The sequence below is a fragment of the Tachypleus tridentatus genome, chromosome 1 (assembly GCF_004210375.1).
Source record: "Tachypleus tridentatus isolate NWPU-2018 chromosome 1, ASM421037v1, whole genome shotgun sequence".
Taxonomy (NCBI): domain Eukaryota; kingdom Metazoa; phylum Arthropoda; class Merostomata; order Xiphosura; family Limulidae; genus Tachypleus; species Tachypleus tridentatus.
Window position 1 is genome coordinate 141261081 of NC_134825.1, and position 19190 is coordinate 141280270.

The 19190-nt window shown below is 34.9% G+C and overlaps 1 protein-coding gene across 3 annotated transcripts in view; it reads left to right on the forward strand.

Annotated features, from left to right (window-relative positions):
• Nucleotides 1-4162: 4162 nt before the first annotated feature.
• Nucleotides 4163-19190, forward strand: part of LOC143225716 (formin-binding protein 1-like) — a 42452-nt gene continuing 27424 nt past the window's right edge. The window contains exons 1-2 of one of the 3 annotated variants that reach the window (XM_076455616.1): nucleotides 4163-4181; nucleotides 4539-4722. In XM_076455616.1, the coding sequence (XP_076311731.1) occupies nucleotides 4687-4722 (36 nt within the window). In that variant the 5' untranslated portion in view covers nucleotides 4163-4181; nucleotides 4539-4686. Of the gene's footprint in view, nucleotides 4297-4538; nucleotides 4723-19190 lie in introns of all 3 variants that reach the window. The other 2 variants (XM_076455607.1, XM_076455631.1) reach the window with 2 other exon arrangements.

The following is a 19190-nucleotide window of genomic DNA, read 5'->3' on the forward strand; positions in this document are numbered from 1 at the left end:
ATGCAGATTGCTTCGAAAAATCTGAGTTCATTCTCATTTTGGCGTACATGGCCGATATCTTCAATGCTCTCAATCATCTCAATCAACAGATGCAGGGCGGTGGAGTCAACATCATCGAAGCGGAAGAAAATCCGAAGGCTTTTCAAAAAACCCTACCGTTATGAAAATGACGAACAGAGAATGATAACTTCGCAAACTTTCCCCTACTGGACGACTGTGTAAGTAAGATCGAAGATGTGCCTAAAATCGGAGACATTTCTGTACCCGGGGAACTGAAGCAAGCAATTGTCATGTACTTAGATGAGCTTGCAAAGTCTCTCGACGGATACTTCCCCACCAGAGAGTCATATCCAGCATGGGTGAGACAGTCGTTCACATTTAGTGTTGTTACAGCAGATGTCAATGATGAATACCTCGACGAAATCATTGAACTTCAGCAGAGCCAGGTTTAACAGCAACTTTTCAGAACAACAACGCTCTCAACGTTTTGGTGTAATGAAATCGTAGCGTACCCTCTTATTGCTAAGAAAGCCCTTGGGATACTCATACCGTTTGTTACAACGTATCTTTGCGAGCAATCCTTTTCGAGAATGGTAGACATAAAAACGAAGAAAAGGAACAGATTTTGTTGCGAAAATGATATGAGAGTGGCACTTGCCAAGGTGAAGCCGCGCATTTCTGAACTTGTCTCTGAAAGGCAACAGAAAAAGTCACATTGATTTGCAGTAAATATTCATTGAGTTATGTTTTAGTTTTTGCGTGAAATTCATGTTTTGTTGGCTTTGTTTTTTGAACACAGTGATGTTGTGTGCAACTGATGCATGGTTCCTTTTGTGCACTAATAAAATATTTGAAAAAATCATATTTTATTTTTCCAATTACGAAGGGTTCAGTGAATGCAAGTACGAAACTTACGGGGTTCAGTACTTCCAACAAGGTTAAGAACCATTGATCTAAAGTATCATAAAATTATCAATCAAAGCAAAATATTATTTTTGAAGAAATAATAAATTTAACATTTTGAGCAACTTTTTTTAGCTAACTGTCTGTTATATAAAATAAAAATATCCCAAATAATTTAACAAATTATACATATTGTTACTTGACTCTCTATGCCTGGCATGGCCAAGAGGTTGAGGCACACAACTCGTAATCTGAGGGTCGCGGGTTCGAATCATCTTCATACCAAACATGATCGTCCTTTCAGCCATGGGGGCCTTATAACGTAACGGTCAATCCCACTATTCGTTGATAACAGAGTAGCCCAAGATTTGCCGGTGGATGGTGATGACTAGCTGCCTTTCCTCTTGTCTTACACTGCCAAATTAAGGACGGATAGCGCATATAGCCTTCGAGTAACATTGAGCGAAATTCAAACCAAACTTAGCCATTTGCCTAATTTGTGCATTTGCTTTCTAAACATTTTAAATTATTGCTGCATAACATCTAAGCGTTCTATTTCCCAAAATAAATTGTAAATGTACACGCATATATGTCTAAAAGGTACGACTTGAAAACTTAAAATTAGCAAAGCATTAAAGGTGAATTTTCAACAAATTTAATAATTGCCTTAGAAACTGTACTTTGGTTAGTTATAATTCCTGTGTGGTTGGCAAATTTTTAAACACTTTAGTTTTTAACTAAAAAATGAAACAAAATATACGGGTTCTCAAACTCGAGTTCCTCTCGGTCATTCGGCTGTTTTCGTGACGTTTTACAACTATGACGTAATACTTGTCAAACACGCTTCGTTGCGCGCCGACCATTTTGTTCCTTTCAGTGCTGGTGTTTTATGTAAATCTATCGGTGCTTTTTTCGGATTGCATACTTTGCGAGACTATTTTTTGTCATGATATTACTAATTTATGTTTGTTTTATGATAACATGGTTTACTGCCATGCTTACGGTTGTAAAAACGGTTCGGCATAGGGCAAAAACTTCTTTTCGTTTCCGTGCAAGGAGAAGGAATCGGCAAGGTGGCGACAGTGGTGCGGATGGTCAACAGGAAGAACTGGACACCTTCACACCATGAAAAGCTTTGTCAAGATCACTTTGAATGCTCATGTTTTGTGTCGGATCCCACCGTTTTAGATTCCGTAGGTTTCAAGCCAGGCAGGTTGATACTGAAAAAACCATCGGCAGTAGACAAGATCGTCCCCACCATCTTTCCTCGTGTAGAGCTGAAGACTGATTTCAGCCTGCAGCGTACAGGTTCCACCCCTTTGAAGCTATCCCTTGCCATCACGAAAAGAACAAACTTAAAGATATGTGTGCAGTATAAAGCGATAAACAATAACTAGTATAATATAATAATTTAAAAAAGTACAAGTTTTCGAAGAATGTAACTAGACATACACATTTCACATTCATGAGCGTGTTTTGCATTTGTGGTACCTGAAAGTCAGTGAAACCTTGATTTCCTAGTCTAGACAGTGGACAAATCTATCCCAAATAGAGTATATTCCAAATTTAAAAGCTGGTAGATCATTCTGTAGATGTTTTTGTATCGTTTTTAAATATGGAAAAGTTTGAAGAATTCCATTTTTTAAATTTAACATTTCAAAATAAATTGAAATAAGACTATGTCTTGAACATGTCGAAGTAATCAAGTACATGTTATGTGTTTAAAAAAATTCTTCACTTGTAAAAAATCAAATATAAACTACATAACATATTTCCATAACTCATCATAATAAAATTAATCTCAACACAGTACTTTGACATTGTCATATTAAATGTAAATCTCATAAACCTCATAAAGCACGTTGTTTTAATACATAATCTTATATCTTCAGCTTTAAGAGGAAAGTGCTGCTGATGACACAGTGCCTACTTCTGTAGAGGAAGTTGTGATTCAGCCCTTCCCTGATGATGACTGCCAAGACTCTAGAGCTGACTCATTTCAGAGTGTTCAGACTCTTGTAAGTAGATTGTGATTGTTAAATTAAACATTCATAAGTTGGAATAATTGATGTATAATTTTATTTACATTAATTTGACTCTAACCGTGAAAGAATGCTATTATTTCAGTACCTAAATAAAAACCTATTGTTTTAGCCTATCCCAAGTATTCCATAAAGGACACAGACTGGCTGGTATTCTGTTTCCAGAGGTGTACAAGTATTCCTATTTGGCTTGAAGACTGTAGCTACTCAGACAGAAAATCTTCCAACAATAGATTTTGCTTGTGGTACTGGTAAGTTAGTTTGAATATGAATATGAAATTTTCATTCATTATTTAACAATATTCAATAGTCAGAATAGTCTTGTTAATATTATTTTTGTTATTTATTATAAACTATTGCTGGTAAACAGTACATTGTTCATATATATGTAATTCTTTCACTGAATTTTGCACAATCATCACCTGCTGCTAAGAAGTTCTCTGTTTCACAAGTGACAGATGCTAATCATACTGATGATGTTCATATGAGTGATGATGAAGGTGCTGATTCTGACTAGAACTTGTCAGATCTGTGTCAAAAGTAACTGTTCTAGGTTCGTTCACAGTAGGTTCGAATTGATATGGCACTACTCGACACTGTTCAGAACACAAAGTCAAAACAGACTCCACCTCTGTTTCTCCGTATGCACTGGCCATGTTTATTTACATACAACGCACTGGCGTTGGCGGTTTGTTTGGCAACTATTACGTCACAGTACTTTTCATAGCGGCAAACGTAAAAACTAAAACGTTCGGATTGCCACTCGGAAAACCTCTTTCTGCACCAAGTTCTGTGTTTCATTTATTAGCACATACTTTTTATAAAAAATGTGAACCTGCAAAATTAATCAGTATGAGTAGTTCTTTTGACTGCAAAGTTTTCTTTTTTTTTGTAAAATTCACCTTTAAAAACTAATAGGTATAACATTTGTTATTTGTTTTTTCTTTTTCTATGTACTTATCATTTTCAGTACGATAGATGGCACTAGCGTAAAACTTATGTCATGGGCCTACTGGAATAATGAAAACAGAAAAGTAAATTAAGTAACAATTGTTAAGTGTTGTAATATTTGTTACATTTTTTTAGTGGCAGTTTCTTTTTGTGACAAAAAAGCGGTAATTATAATATTGATATTAATATAAATATTTAATCTGAGCCTCTTTTTTTTTTGCCAATATTTACTTAAATATTTCTGTAGTCTACAAATATTCTATAATACCAGTATTAATTCTAGATGTAAGTGAATATTATAACTCTACTGGGAACGTTACCACTTTTTAACGCAAGCAGTTAAGTGATAGCAGTAACATTACAAGTTTAGCTTTAGGCTTACCTGATCTACTTATATAAGGTGTGCACAAGTATAACTATTATTAATAACAATTTGCTGTACAATAGCAATATTTTTCATAGTTGAGTGAACATTATAAACTTAGTTTTTGTGTGTGCTTATTAAATTGTGCTTTAATTAAAGACGTTCATTTTTGTATCATCAAAATGTCGGCACTTTAAAAGTATTGTAATACTAATAGTGTAAATAAAACTTAATACATCCATAAGTAATAATTTGCAGAATTGTTCATTGTTTTACAGGTAAAGGCTGTTATTTCTATTAAGCTGAATACAAAAGGTTTTTGCTTTTGTGCTGTTCCGATCATCGTAAGAATGGTGATTTAAGACTTTACAGACTGTTGAGTGGAGATTTTTTTATATTAAATATTAAAGAGTGAAGTAATTCTAAATGGATTTAAACGTGAATTGGGGAGCTGAGCTCTGGGTAAGAAGTGTTTTTTTATGTTTCATTTTGCTCTTAAACTTTCAGCTTTTGTTTTCATAATATTGTTTAGCTTTGGAAACTGTGATATATAGTTTCTAGACTGTACTACTACAAAAAGCACTAATTTCATGCAATAACATATACATATCCTATACAAAAAAATAACTTGTATGCATGTATTTTATTTGTAATATAGTTTATTGGGTTTTTTAGCTGTGCTCAGTAGTTGATAAAAATGTTTTAGTTGTCCTAAGAAGAGAAGTTTATTAAATAAGATATAGTGAAATATTTATTAATGCACAGCCTTGGTTGTCATACTTTTTTATCATTTGCAGTATTGGTGAGCTTGTTTTAATTAACAATAAACATCTTAATAAGTGTATTATATTTGTACACATAATTATATTTAACCCGTAGAAAACAAGAGACCATTTAGGCCTTGAAGATTGCTTTTACTCAACTAGTCATCAAACAGTTTACAATTTAAACCAGTCCTTGATATTCTAGAAAAATCACCAGTTCCCCTTAAACTTTTTTAACGTGTCAGCCTGTGGTACTGTTGACAGCAACTGATTCCATAATTTAAGCCCAACTTGTGTTCTCTCATCCTGTTATCTTCAAAATATGAGATATTGTCATGATTGTCTTTTTATATCTGTATTGAGTGACATTTTCTTTATGGCTGTTTTGTTCGTTGACTATTTTTGTGGTCATTTTTTGATCTCACAACAGTTGAGTCTGTCTTATTCTGCTATTTCTATACTTCTTACTGAATTGTGTTTTATTACATTCTTGGTTCTTTTGTTTATATAAAGTTTTTTTGTTGTCTTGCAAATTTTGTAAGTATTTCAAACTAATTTCTCGTGTCATCCTTTTTGTTTCTCTCTCTGGATATTCAGTAGTTTTTTGGCATATGAATGACCTTTAACATTTGTTTGTCTTATGCCACTTTGCTTATTTTATTATTTTCTCGATGGGTTTTACATTTTTGTTATAATAATGAGTATTTTTTCACCAGTTGAGAGTCTTTCTATTTCTTGTATAATATCTTCCTGATTGTTACTTTATCTTTGTGTATGGTAAATATACTTTTCCTCATTGTATGAGTTTCAATATTAACTCAATGACTTTGTGTAATTTTGGTGGTACTTATGTCACTTAAATGGTCCTTTTTAACTGTGTTGATTCTTATTGTAATGTTTTCTGTTATTATCACTGATTCTTATGCTAGTGTAATGTTTTCTTGTGATATTAGCGCATGAGTCTTGAATAACTTCTTGTCACTTATTCATATTTTTACTTGTTGATGTACCCATAAGGGAAGACATAGAGAAGTCAGAATCATACATTGATTCTCTGTCATTCACCAGGACGGCCATAAGAACACATACGAAGTTTAGTAACAATTTATTCAATAAACACATATAGCAGAGTAATCGGACAGTGGTGTAAACATTTGTTTCTTTCAATTTTTATTGAATCTAATGGATATTTACATGTTCTTAGATCTCAGTTTTTTTCATTTCCACTTCGGGTGATTATCCAACTCTTAAAATAAGCAACAACCTACAACAAAGCCTTTATAAGATCCATGGTAATTTATGAAACGTCACATGTGACAGCAGGGGGAGAAAAAGCTATCATAATAAAAAAACTAAACATGATATTTTTCTTCTATTTCATAATTATTGTTTTCTGTTAATAACACAAATATTAAGATTGCATATACAAATAAAACTGTTTATAGACAAGAGGAATATTTAATAATACAATTACCTCACATTATCTAATTTGAAAATTCAGTTATAATTGAATTTAATGGATTACTGTAACAAATTAAGGCAAATATGAAATTTGTAATAAAGGTTTGCATTTTAGGTTTGAATGTGTGGGATTATCTGTGCACATATTTCCTAGTTGTTCTGCAAAATACTGGCCTTCTTTCATGTATGAAATATTTATTAAAGAAAGATAGATAACTCCTTAACTAGTAGTTTTTGCACTGTATAGGTTTAATTGATAAAACATCTGTTTACATGAAAATCAGAACCTAACATATACTCTATCAACACCATGTGTAGTGTAAGTGACGTGTGCTTGGTTTTATTGTGTATTTTAGTACCAGAGTAAATAATTCAATACTTCTGAAAATTTACAATAATTTAACATACCTTAACACTACACTGTATTGAACAAAACAGGAAAGATTAGGTTTACATTATCTCAAAATATTAATGTTTGACAGCGAAACTGTTAGGACTATTTTGGTGCAAATTGAAGCATAAAACAGTTTTAAGTTTCTTTTGATTTTGACTTGGTAGAAATGTTGAATACTGTACATGTTCAACATGACAAAGATGTTTTGTGAGGTTCAATTTCACCAAAAAACATTAAATCAATTCAAACACCTAATGTATGCTTTTTCTCCTTATCCTCATGAGGATTGATCCTTTGTACCATGTTCATATCTATTGAGTATGTCTTTGTATAGAACATTGTTTTCAGGTCACACTGTAACATTTATTGTAATGTTGTCTTGATCAATGCACTTACAATGGAACTTTTTCTCTCTCTGTTTTTTTCTGTGGACTTTGTCCTAATTTTGAAAACTGTTGTATTTAATTGGTTAGCTATCTCTGATTCTGACATCTCTTCAGTTCATCTGCTTTTGAAGTTCTAACTCAAACTTGTTTTTTATAGCCATTATGAAGGTTGTGTTTTTTTTTAAATTAAACAATAGTGTTTTTATGTACTGATTTGGCCTCTTTAGGATTGTTTGCATATTAAATGGCGTCTTTTCTAAACAGTGTTTTGAACTTTTCCTTCAAGTATTTTCAATTCATCCTGTTATGTTGAAATTTTAAAAATACACACTGCTTGTTTTCTTTTTCCCAGAATATGGTTTTTTTGTTTGTGATCACAGCTAAAAGTAGGTCCAATAATGTTGGCATACATGATAGTGTTGTAGTATCACACCTTAACATGCAGTATGCTCTCACACATGTGTGTACTATGAAATAAGTTACGTTTTTCACAACAAAAATCTGTTTACTTTTATCAATAGTTTTATAGAACAATGCTCAGTTTCTTTTGAATTTCTACTTTGGTAAATAATTATATTGTTAATTGTTACCAGTAATTATTCTGATTCTTATGTGACTTGGATAAAATCTGTAGAGTAATTACACTTAATCTAGTTCACAAATAACAGTTGTTGATTGTACAACTAATGATACAAGCAACATCTCGACAACCAGTTAGTCTGTCATATCCCTGATGAGTCCTGGTGTTGAACAAAAGGTTTTGTTGGTACTGGATATAGCAGGTTACTTATTACTACTATTATCTTGCTTATAAGTCCTCAGAATAAATAGTGTTTCCAAGTTATTTTTGTCAATTGGCACTTTTGTTGTTGTGAGTGTAAAGGTACTGTTTGTGATATTATAAATAATATGGAAAACTGGAAACAGTTATAAGTTAAATAGGAAAACCAGATACAGTTAATAACATAAAACTAAAATGGAGAGAAGTTTCAATGGGTAAAAGTAAAACCTGAAAGAAGAAAGTTTAGTGGATTTTTACATATTATTGATATCCACAAACATAAGGAGGAAACACGGTCTGTTTTAAGGTGATGTTCCTTTACAAGCAGTAACAACAATCTCTAAACTAATCTACCCATGAAATATTAGTCTAAATTATTGTTCTAAGTTTGAGAAAACACAAAGTATATATGTCTGTCTAACTTCTTAACACAACTTACTACTGGTATGTGTGTGCACTGTACTGGCATGATACTGCAGGTTTTACTTCCTCTTTTGTTGTGTAAATGTACAGCTTTATGAATAATTTTAACATGCATGATATAAGAAACAACAACAACATTGTAAAATAACTTGTAACTATAAAGGTTAGGTTCAAATTTTTTTGGCTGTAATTAGTAACCTATTTAAATTCTCCTTACACAGTTTTGACTTATAAGACATAAAGAACAGATGCCAAATAAATATAGAGAATTTAAGTCTTCTTAGAACCAGGTCATTGGTTAAAAAAACAAAGGTATTGCATGCTGTACATTTTTAAAATACAAGTGTGCGTTTATAATATCAAATGGAAATTCTCATTTGCACCTGCTATATATCTGTATAAGGTGCTTTTGTACACTTAAAGCTAGGAACCTGACAACATTGTTGTTCCCTCTGCTAGTCGTACCATTGAAAACTCATCCGTAAACAAGTTGTGTACAATGGATGATATTTACCAGAACTGATAAGGGGAAATAGTATGATAAGTGAAGTAAAAAAACTAATGTTTGATTTTACTGGTATGGTGATTGAATTTTAACTTTAATTTTTTGCTCTACATGAATGTTGTGTCTAATCCTTTGCAATACATAACTGTTATAATGCTGTGATACATGTGCTATAGAGCATAAACCCAGTTAGAAATAGCTGATTGTATTTTTGTTGTAGTACGTTACCTTCTCATATACCGTTTGATTTTGAATCTGTTGTCTCAACATGCATGTGATAATTATTCACTGATGTCTTTCAGTTTCTATGGTAAGAGCTTATAACATTTAAACTGTATGATATTTAAACAAATGAGAGAAAAACTGCAAAACCTTCAAACTTCTCAGTGTAAGACTGTGAATCATGTGTGAAGGTAATCTAAGTATTATTTTACCATGCAGTTTGAAGAAGGCAACTGTACATGTTTGAAATGAAAGGTTTTCATTACAAAAATACAGATGTGTGAAACATTTTTCGACTCAGGAAACATACTGGTGATAAAAGTGTAGATTACATATTGCAAAATTTTTGTGGTGTTATATCGTTAAACTTGAATTTAAGTGTTTGTTTTCTTATGTTTTTCCAGCTGTGATTATAATCGTGTTGACAAACGTTACACTACTAAAGTACAACAACTTCTAGGCTGGTTTTAGTTTTCTATCTTAGATTATTTTGATTCACTCATGGCTTACTCTTGAAAATGTTTTGATCAAATGACTTTGATGATATCAGTTGCTTTTGTGGATTTAATAAGATGTATATAAATTATAGACAAGTTGAACTGAAAATGTTTAGTACATATCTTGTGTGCAGAAAAATGCTGTTCATTGTTCATAGTAGTCTTAAGGTTTTTTGTCATCATGGTTTTAAAGTCCAAACCATTGTTTCATGTAGGCTTAAGGTTCTTTGTCATTACAGTTCCCAAGTCCATGTTCATTAGACATTAGCTGTTTAATTTGTTCATGTATCAAAATAATGTGTTAATAACTTTGTATTATATATTTTATCATGTGCACAAAAGCCTTTTATTGTATGAAATACTGTAGTTAAGTTTGTATATATGAATTTTTCTTTCATTAGCAATATTTATATTATTAGGGCCCAAAATAAATGTTATCAAATTTATAGAGAGCTGGATATGGCTGCAGTTTTAGGTATTAGAAGCAAGAAGGTAAAATTAAAAATTTTCTAGTGCGAATATCATAATGACTATTTGCAGGCTCACATTATGAAGTATCAATATTCCCATTGTCTGTGACGCACGTATTTCAGTCATTTTAGTGTAAGATTTTGAGTACATAAGGGTACTGTAATCGTGATTAATAAGATGCTTTCACACATCGCTTTGTGACCTCCATCCAAACTACATGTTATGCCCAGGCTATGTCTTTGGAAATAAGGATAGCAAAACTCCTACTGTAGCTTTTGTGGTTGGTTGCCAAGACAATTAATTCATGAACTTCCACCATCTGATCTTCATAGTGTAGTTTTGCTGGAAGCATAGTTGGAAATACTGTGTTAAATAGGTTGCAGTGAAAAATCACCTGGACTGCAAGCATTTTCTCATCTTAACCTGAGAGTGATTAATTCAAATGTTATGGTTACTCAGTTCTAATGCTTTGCTGGCATTTGGCATTTATACTGCATCTCATAAGAATAAAATAGTTTTTATAGTATAGAGTGGCTGTCATTAATGGGGAATTGTTTACCTTGTCAATCCAAGCACTGTGGCATAAATACACCAGTTTCTGCACAACACAAGCATCTTTAAAATGTTGTGAAATATATAAAAATACTGTTAGATGGGATTGTACTTAGTTTTGACATTCAAGAACATCTAAAAACACAACACGATACAGAAGAATTATACATGAGAAAAAGATATATACATAGTTATTAACATTTAATACATTAAATAATTAATTATAATACCATTACAGTTAATATTATAAAATAATGTTTTTCATTAGTAACAAATTTATTAGTTCAGACACAAACTAATGACCATTTGCTAGCATCTTCATTAGTTAAGGCCAAACTTTATTGATACTTAAAAATCACATAGGTTAAAAAAATATTTTAATCACATTTCAATAAACCTTACATCCCCTGAAGAAAGAAGTTTTACTACCCAAAAGTGATTGGTTATAGAGTGCACTAGTATATGAATGAGTACCTCCAAAACTAGTGGTATTATGAGAAATGTTCACATTACTTTACCTGTTGTGGTATACTAAACTGTACTTAATGTGACATGTAAAGTATCCATGTTGTACCACAGGTACTGCACATGGATGTACCCTTATATGCAAAAAAACTAAGTAATAAGTGTTGTTCACTTTGTTTCTCTCATTGTGCCTGTCAAGATTTTCACACGATTTATTAGTTTAATTGTAAGTCAGACAAAACATATGGTTGTTTCAAAGGACTTAGTTTGACCAACTTATTTCAAAGGCTGTAGAACTAACTGTCCATGTTAACTTGGATTATTTATAAAGCCAAAGGGTAGAAAGTTGAATGTTAGTCATTATTGTTGTGCTAAAATAACTTCTGTACATATTGTTATTTTCTTAGGAAGCTGTTTGAAAGAAAATTTTCTGATTGCAGTATTGAATGGGCAGATATTTTCTCGGTGTATTTATTTCCATGCGGTGCATAAGCTAAGCTTATAGATAAATTTGTGATTTAATAAAAGGTCACATTTCAGTGACCTAACAAGATGTGCATGCACGTTTTGCGTGTGTTACTACATGCAACATCAAGTATAAGTATGGCATACTCGACTTGCATACTGTCTCGAACGTGTTATTTTATTCAAGAGATTACTGGTAAAGGCTCGATATGCACGTGTGTGACGTCACGTATTGTTGACACGAGTACATTAGCGATAGTTTCTCACGTTGTGCACGAGGTCAGCATGCCTTATCTGGTTTCTTCTGTTTCCTCCCCCTCTCCCTCAGGTACTAGCTCAGCGGTAAGCTGTAGGTCATATCATGGTATAATTCGGGATTCAATTCTTGCGATGAGCAAACAGTTCATTTTGGAGCTGTGCACACATAAAACTAACACTTATCTACAATATAATGGAAACGTATGTTCGGAATTTTGAAGGAAAAAAAGACAAGTATGGTTAAGAGAAAATAAATATTTTTTAAACAATTATTTGTGACGTCGTCAGGAAAGCTTTAGAAGAATAAGTACATACTTTAACCGTATTTATTGTACTATCATTTTCTTTGCACACACATTGTAACATACTGTAGTTTGTTTAAGCCAAAACACAAATCTGAAGCAGTGAGCGGACTTTGATCTGTAGGTTTATCTGTAAACGTTTACATTTCATGAAACGGTAGCAGTTCTATATTAACACCTGTTTGAAGCATCGAATCTTAAAATAAGACGATTTGATGTACACGTAAACCCACTTCAGATTACTCGAGGACTTGTCCTGAAGTCCAACCCATTTATGGAGTGGAAACGGATATTCACTCGTATAATCCCGTAAAAATAAAACCAATAAATACACGTTGAAAACAGCGCATGGATTTTCAGTTACCAGAAACGACCGGTCTACTTGCAAATAAGTTACGAGATGTATCCTGTCGAGTAGACGGAAGGTGTCTTTGACCTGTTGCCTCAAAGCGATGTATCTGTCTTGTGTTGAATCGGCGTTAGATATCTTCTAAAGAGTGATAAAGATTTCTTTGTGTCAGTCATAGATCAGTTCTAGAAAAAATATAAACTTCAAAAGTAATTTTCAGGTGGGGTAGTAAAACATCTCGACTTCTAGAATGTTGCGAATGTTAATCATATGTGAACATTGATACACGACATAAATCATATAAGAAAATGTCTCACACGATTAACTTACGCAAGACTTCAGTACATATTAATAGTTTCAAGTATTATGAGAATATTTTGTAGTTCTTTAGTATTTGAATGGAAATATTTTTAAGCCTAACTGTATGAATAAGTGAAAGTATAGGGACGCAGGAAACATATTCTTGTTTGTTGTTAGTAAACATTTTTTCCGATTTCCGTTTATAAGGTTTTCTTCGAAAGTCTGACTACAGTACAATTATATTATTATTGTTAAATGGCAACATAGCTTTTGTTACCCAGGAAACTGGTGGTGTGATAAAGTCACTCCGTTGTGGACGGGCGGGAAGCTTGTATTGCTAGATAACGTTTCCGTGTATAGGTTTTCGTGTTCAGGGCAACGTTCAATTTTCAATATGCATAAACATTCAAAACGGATCTAATTCAAACAGTGCAGTTTTTAATTAAACATTTCTTCTCTTGATTTCGTGTTGCTTTCCCTTGTTGTTGTTAATAATACGTTCTTGACGAGAACGTCCTGTGTTTTTACATTCTAACATAAATAGTATTATTAATCTTCGCATTAATTATGGAAATGATTTTATTGTTAACGTAATGCGATAACCCAGGACAAGATAAATTGTTTTAGTATCGAGCGTGGCATGAATCAGTGATCAAAACACACATATCTGAAGAGTTTGTTTTTTTGGCATGAGTATCCATTGAAATTATTTATGTATAGATTTAATTCAAACGTATCAAAGACGTATGATGTTGGAGAATAATGATTACTTTGAGGCCAGGCGTGGCTGAGTGTTTATCGTGCTGGAACTGTTGATGAATGGACGCCTTGTTGAAAGCCCTTTACTTTAGGCTTTGGGTGTGATATAAAAGTGACAGTTAAATTCTACTGTTCGGGCAAAAGAAACGTAACTGTGGATACTGTTATCTGTCTGCCTTCACTCTAGTCTTTTAGTATATGTCAATCGCTATTACATTATTGTAATTATGAGTGTTGTTATCTGTCTGTCTTCACTCTAGTCTTTCACTTCAATATTGTAACTATGGTGTGTTCATTGTCTGTCTTCACTCTAGTCTTTCAGTTCATTATTGTAACTATGGGTGTTGTTGATTGTCTGTCTTCACTCTAGTCTTTCACTTCATTATTGTAACTGTGGGTGCTGTTATCTGTCTGTCTTCACTCTAGTCTTTCACTTCATTATTGTAACTGTGGGTGCTGTTATCTGTCTGTCTTCACTCTAGTCTTTCAGTTCAATATTGTAACTATGGGTGTTGACTGTCTTCACTCTAGTCTTTCAGTTCAATATTGTAACTATGGGTGTTGTTGACTGTCTTCACTCTAGTCTTTCAGTTCAATATTGTAACTATGGGTGTTAACTGTCTGTCTTCACTCTAGTCTTTCAGTTCAATATTGTAACTATGGGTGTTAACTGTCTGTCTTCACTCTAGTCTTTCACTTCAATATTGTAATTATGGGTGTTGTAATCTGTCTTCACTCTAGTCTTTCACTTCAATATTGTAACTATGGGTGTTGTTGACTGTCTGCCTTCACTGTAGTCATTTACTTCAATATTGTAACTGTGGGTGTTGTTATCTGTCTGTCTTTAGTCTTTCACTTAAGTATTGTAACTGTGGGTGTTGTTATCTGTCTGTTTTTAGTCTTTCACTTCAGTATTGTAACTGTGGGTGTTGTTATCTGTCTGTCTTCTCTCTAGTCTTTCAGTTCATTATTGTAACTGTGGGTGTTGTTATCTGTCTGTCTTTAGTCTTTCACTTCAGTGTTGTAACTGTGGGTGTTGTTATCTGTCTGTCTTCACTCTAGTCTTTCACTTCATTATTGTAACTATGGGTGTTGTTATCTGTCTGTCTTCACTCTAATTTTTCAGTTCATTATTGTAACTATGGGTGTTGTTATCTGTCTGTCTTCACTCTAATTTTTCAGTTCATTATTGTAACTATGGGTGTTGTTGACTGTCTGCCTTCACTGTAGTCATTTACTTCATTATTGTAACTATGGGTGTTGTTGACAGTCTGCCTTCACTGTAGTCATTTACTTCATTATTGTGCTTAACTACAAAGTAACCGTTTTCCAGTAGAACCTGACACTTACTATTAAAAGTTGTAATCAGTATTGTACAACGAAACTTTTTCAAGTTGTGGATCTTTGTATGGTCATCGGGATTAGTTTGCAGTTACTTGAGCTCATATTTTGGTCACTAGAGTCGAAATCGCAGTTACAAATAATGTCTCTGTCTATATGTTACAGAAAAAATGACCTAGTTATGTGATCAAAATATACGGAAGAATGAAGGTGTTTTTGTGAACTTTGATCTGCGAGAGTATCGTGACACTAGAGTTCACGTGTGTGTTCGAAACACACACGTGATTATTTACAGAACTAAAGTGTAGCCGAGTTAATTAACTGATTTAAAAAATACTTTTTCATTAGACGAATAGTACTGTCCGCCCTCTGTGGCTCAGCAGTAACTCGTAGGGTTTATAACGTTAAAAACCGGCTTTCGATATCTGCGGTGGAACAGATAACCCATTTCGCATCTTTGTGTTTAACAACAAACATGATCTTTGTTATGTATTGTTTGTATTGGTGGAAGACAAACAATCCGAACCAGGAATGAAACAAGTCTAGACATTAAAATATTACGGTTGCCTTCTTCATATCGATCAAAGACTTGTCAGAATCAATACAGTCCACAAAATTAACAATGACAGTTTAGTTAGAAAGGGGATATAACAGCTTTATTTTCGGACATCTTTATCAGGTTTATAATTTATTCTAGAATGTATATAGTTACAATCCCGTTTAAATATGTTGCTTCATGCCACAAGTTTAAAACTTTTGTTCAGAAAGTTGTACTTCGCTCTAAACGTTTCCTGGATGATACGAGTAAAATGTTCACCATAATACGTAGGCTTGTTATATTAATCCCTCCCCCCCTCGTGAATTCCTGTGCGTGGTGAGGGAGACCTCCCAGAAAAGGGTCTGTTCTTTCAGGTTACCTCCTCTGGGATCTAAACATCCGCTCGCTAGTTTGTCTTGCGTGGCGACCCGTGAAGGGGAAGAGAGGAACCTGGCGGTTGAGGGATCCAACCCTAACACACCACTCTGGCCTTGAATTCCTGTAGACGCGCGACATTGGGGTGGCCCACCTAGGGTCAATCAAGTGGTCAACTTGGGCTAGAGTCAACCAAGTCCCAGTGTTGGATGTTCTCAACAGGTGTTGGGGACATTATATCTGGTGCTGGTGTTTGGGTATAGTGTTCACGAACCCTGACGTTGCTGCAGTGTCCTTGTTTAGCATTGTAGTGTGTTCCTTAGAAGGGCTCCATGGTGGGTGGGGTAAGTGGGCATCAAAACATTCTTTCTTTATTATGGATCTCCCCAAATAAAAACGTAAATAAAATAGTGAAAAAAAACAGTCCATAGGTAAGTGACCACGTGTTGAAGATTCTTAGCAGCAGTCTTCAACATTTGTAACACCTGCACTTCATTTTCTTATATTGCATTCTCTTTAGGACAAATGACTTTTTTATTCAGAAGGGACAAGAGGGAGTTGGTGGCTCTCCAAAGTTAGTTAAAACGCTTCGCTCCAGTGACATTGGTGGAAACATCCACATAACACAGTGAACTCCTCTTGCATTCAAAGGCGATTGAGGGTATATCTATTGAGGTTACATCTCATGCTACTTTGAATTCGTCACGAAGAGTTATTGTTGAGAGGGATTTGAAGAACATCCCCGAGTCAGAGATTCTCGCTGGTTTCTCCACTCAAGGAATTTCTGCAGAGAGGTGTATCTCCACTCATTCTGACATTTACACCACCACATCCACCTGCCACCATCAAGGCAAGTTATCTTAATTGCAAGGTATGTCCATACATTATAAACCATTTCAGATGTTTCCGGTGTCAGTGGTTTAGTCACTCGAAGACATCATGTTGTGGTTCCTTGACGTGTGCTCATTGTAGTGGCAAAGACCACGATGTCTGTGAGTGTGAAAAGGACCCTCATTGCATCAATTTCAATGGCTCTCACCCGTCTTACTTTCGTTCTTGCCCTAAATGGTTGGAAGAAAAAGAGGTGCAGCGTTTGAAAACGATTCAAAACATTACTTACCCTGAGGCTCGAAAGTTGCTGTCCACTACTTCATCTCGGACGTATGCTGCTGCATTTCGTTCCACTACTACAGTGGGAGTGCAGACGATCTCTTTGTGCCTCCAAAAGAATTGTTTTCAAACCAAATGAAAAGTCTTTTGACCTCCATGGTTAAAAACATTAATGAATCAACTTCAACACCCATTTCTGTCCCTAACATACATTCCATTGAACCCCAAGATCCACTTCCTTTGGTTCCGGGTTCAAACATTTCCTCTAGTACATCTTCTTCTCCCACCTCAAGATGCAAAACAATCATTTGTTCACGTCTTCAGTCGCTGGAATTCTCTTCCAACAGCAAATACCTATCTAATCGACCCAGGCAGGATCCATAGAGGTCAGTAGACCTCCCTCGAATAAAGACAATAAAGAAAAAAGACGTGATCGTAAAAGAGGGCTCTCCACCCAGTTCGCCTACACATAAATAAAAATGGCTACCTTGATACAATGGAACTGTCAAGGTTTGCATTCTAATCTGGATGACATCAAAATACTGATTGCTTCCTACCATCCTGTATGTCTTTCCTCACAGGAAACATTTCTGTAACCTGCCTGATACAGTCACCTTTCAGCAGTTTTCTTTGTACAGAAATGTCAGGTGTGTGATGAATGAGTGCAGTGGGCATTGTTGGTTGATCAACATGTGTCCACCCTGTCTTTTGCCACTCGACACACCCATGGAGGTCGAAGCCACCTGTGTTTCCTTGGGTCGTACCATCACTGTTTGTTTTCTCTACCTGTCGCCTGGAGAGACCTATGATCAATCAGATCTTGATGCTCTCATTGAACATTTGCCATCTTCCTTTTTAATCCTGGGGACTCTGATGGACATATTCCCTCTGGGGAGGTGCTGATATTGATGGAAGGGGTCGCTCTTTTCAATAGTGGTTACTATACTTGTTTCCATGCACCTAGTCAGTCCTTTACTGCTACTTTTCTTTCAGTTTGCTCCCCTTCACTATTATCCCGCTTTTCATGGAGGGTTGACAATAATCCACGAGGCAGTGATCATTTTCCTATAATTTTGAGAAAGACTGGCCATGGTCGATGCCATCCGACCCGCATGCTCAGGTGAAAGTTGGATCAAGCAAACTGGCCTTCTTTCACTGCTCTCGCAGAACTTGATCCTGCCACACGATCGTCTATTGATGGCTTACAGTCAGCTACTTAATGTATTCCTAAAACCTCGACACATTTTCCATGATATTCTCGTCCATGGTGGAATCCTGCCTGTCACATGGCACGGAAGGCTCAAAAACGGGCCTGGGATACTTTTCACAGGTATCACACACTCTGCACTGCATCACTTTCCAGCAGACCCGTGCACATGCTTGGTTGGTAAACCATCAAAGCCAAAACTCTTGCAAGAAGTTCACAACCAGCATATCTTCTACCACCAGTTCCAAAGCAATATGGGTCAATATTCGAAAGGTCAGTGGGCATTATAATTCTGTTTCCCTCTTGATCTTTATCTCTGATGGCCAAAAAGTAACTGATACCCAGAGCATCGCCGATACACTAAGTGAAAGTTTTTGCCGGGTATCTAGCACTTCTGCTTCTTCCTCCACCTTCTTAGCCGTCAAGACTCGGGCAGAGTTATCACCTCTTTTCTTTTGAGCTGATTGTCTCTATGATTATAATCGTATCTTTCCACTGGTGGAACTCAAACTGGTCCTTCACTGGTCTCCTAATCGGTCGGACCTAATGATGTACACTATGAAATGTTGCGTCATCTATCTCTTGCTTCTCTTGTTATTCTTCTAATTGTTTTTAACCGGATCTGGCAGGAGAATGTTTTTCCTCTTGCCTGACACCAGGCTATTGTCCTACTTTTCTCTAAGCCTGGGAAGGATCCCAAGATTCCTTCAAACTACCGTCCAATTGCTTGGACGAACTGTCTAGTTTTTTTCTGGATACCGGGCCACATTGGTATTCGCGGGAATAAGCTCGCCAACACCGCAGCTAAGTCTGTCCACTTTCGCACTATCACTACTGTGCCTGTTCCATACATGGATTATGATCCTGTATTCAAAACTCGGTTCTGTACCAATTAGCATTTGACTTGGAGTGAGCAACATGAAAACAAGCTTTTCCAAATAAAACACTATAGGACTTTGGCCCTCTTCTTTTGTAAGGATTGGAAAGAGGAAGTTGTTCTCACTA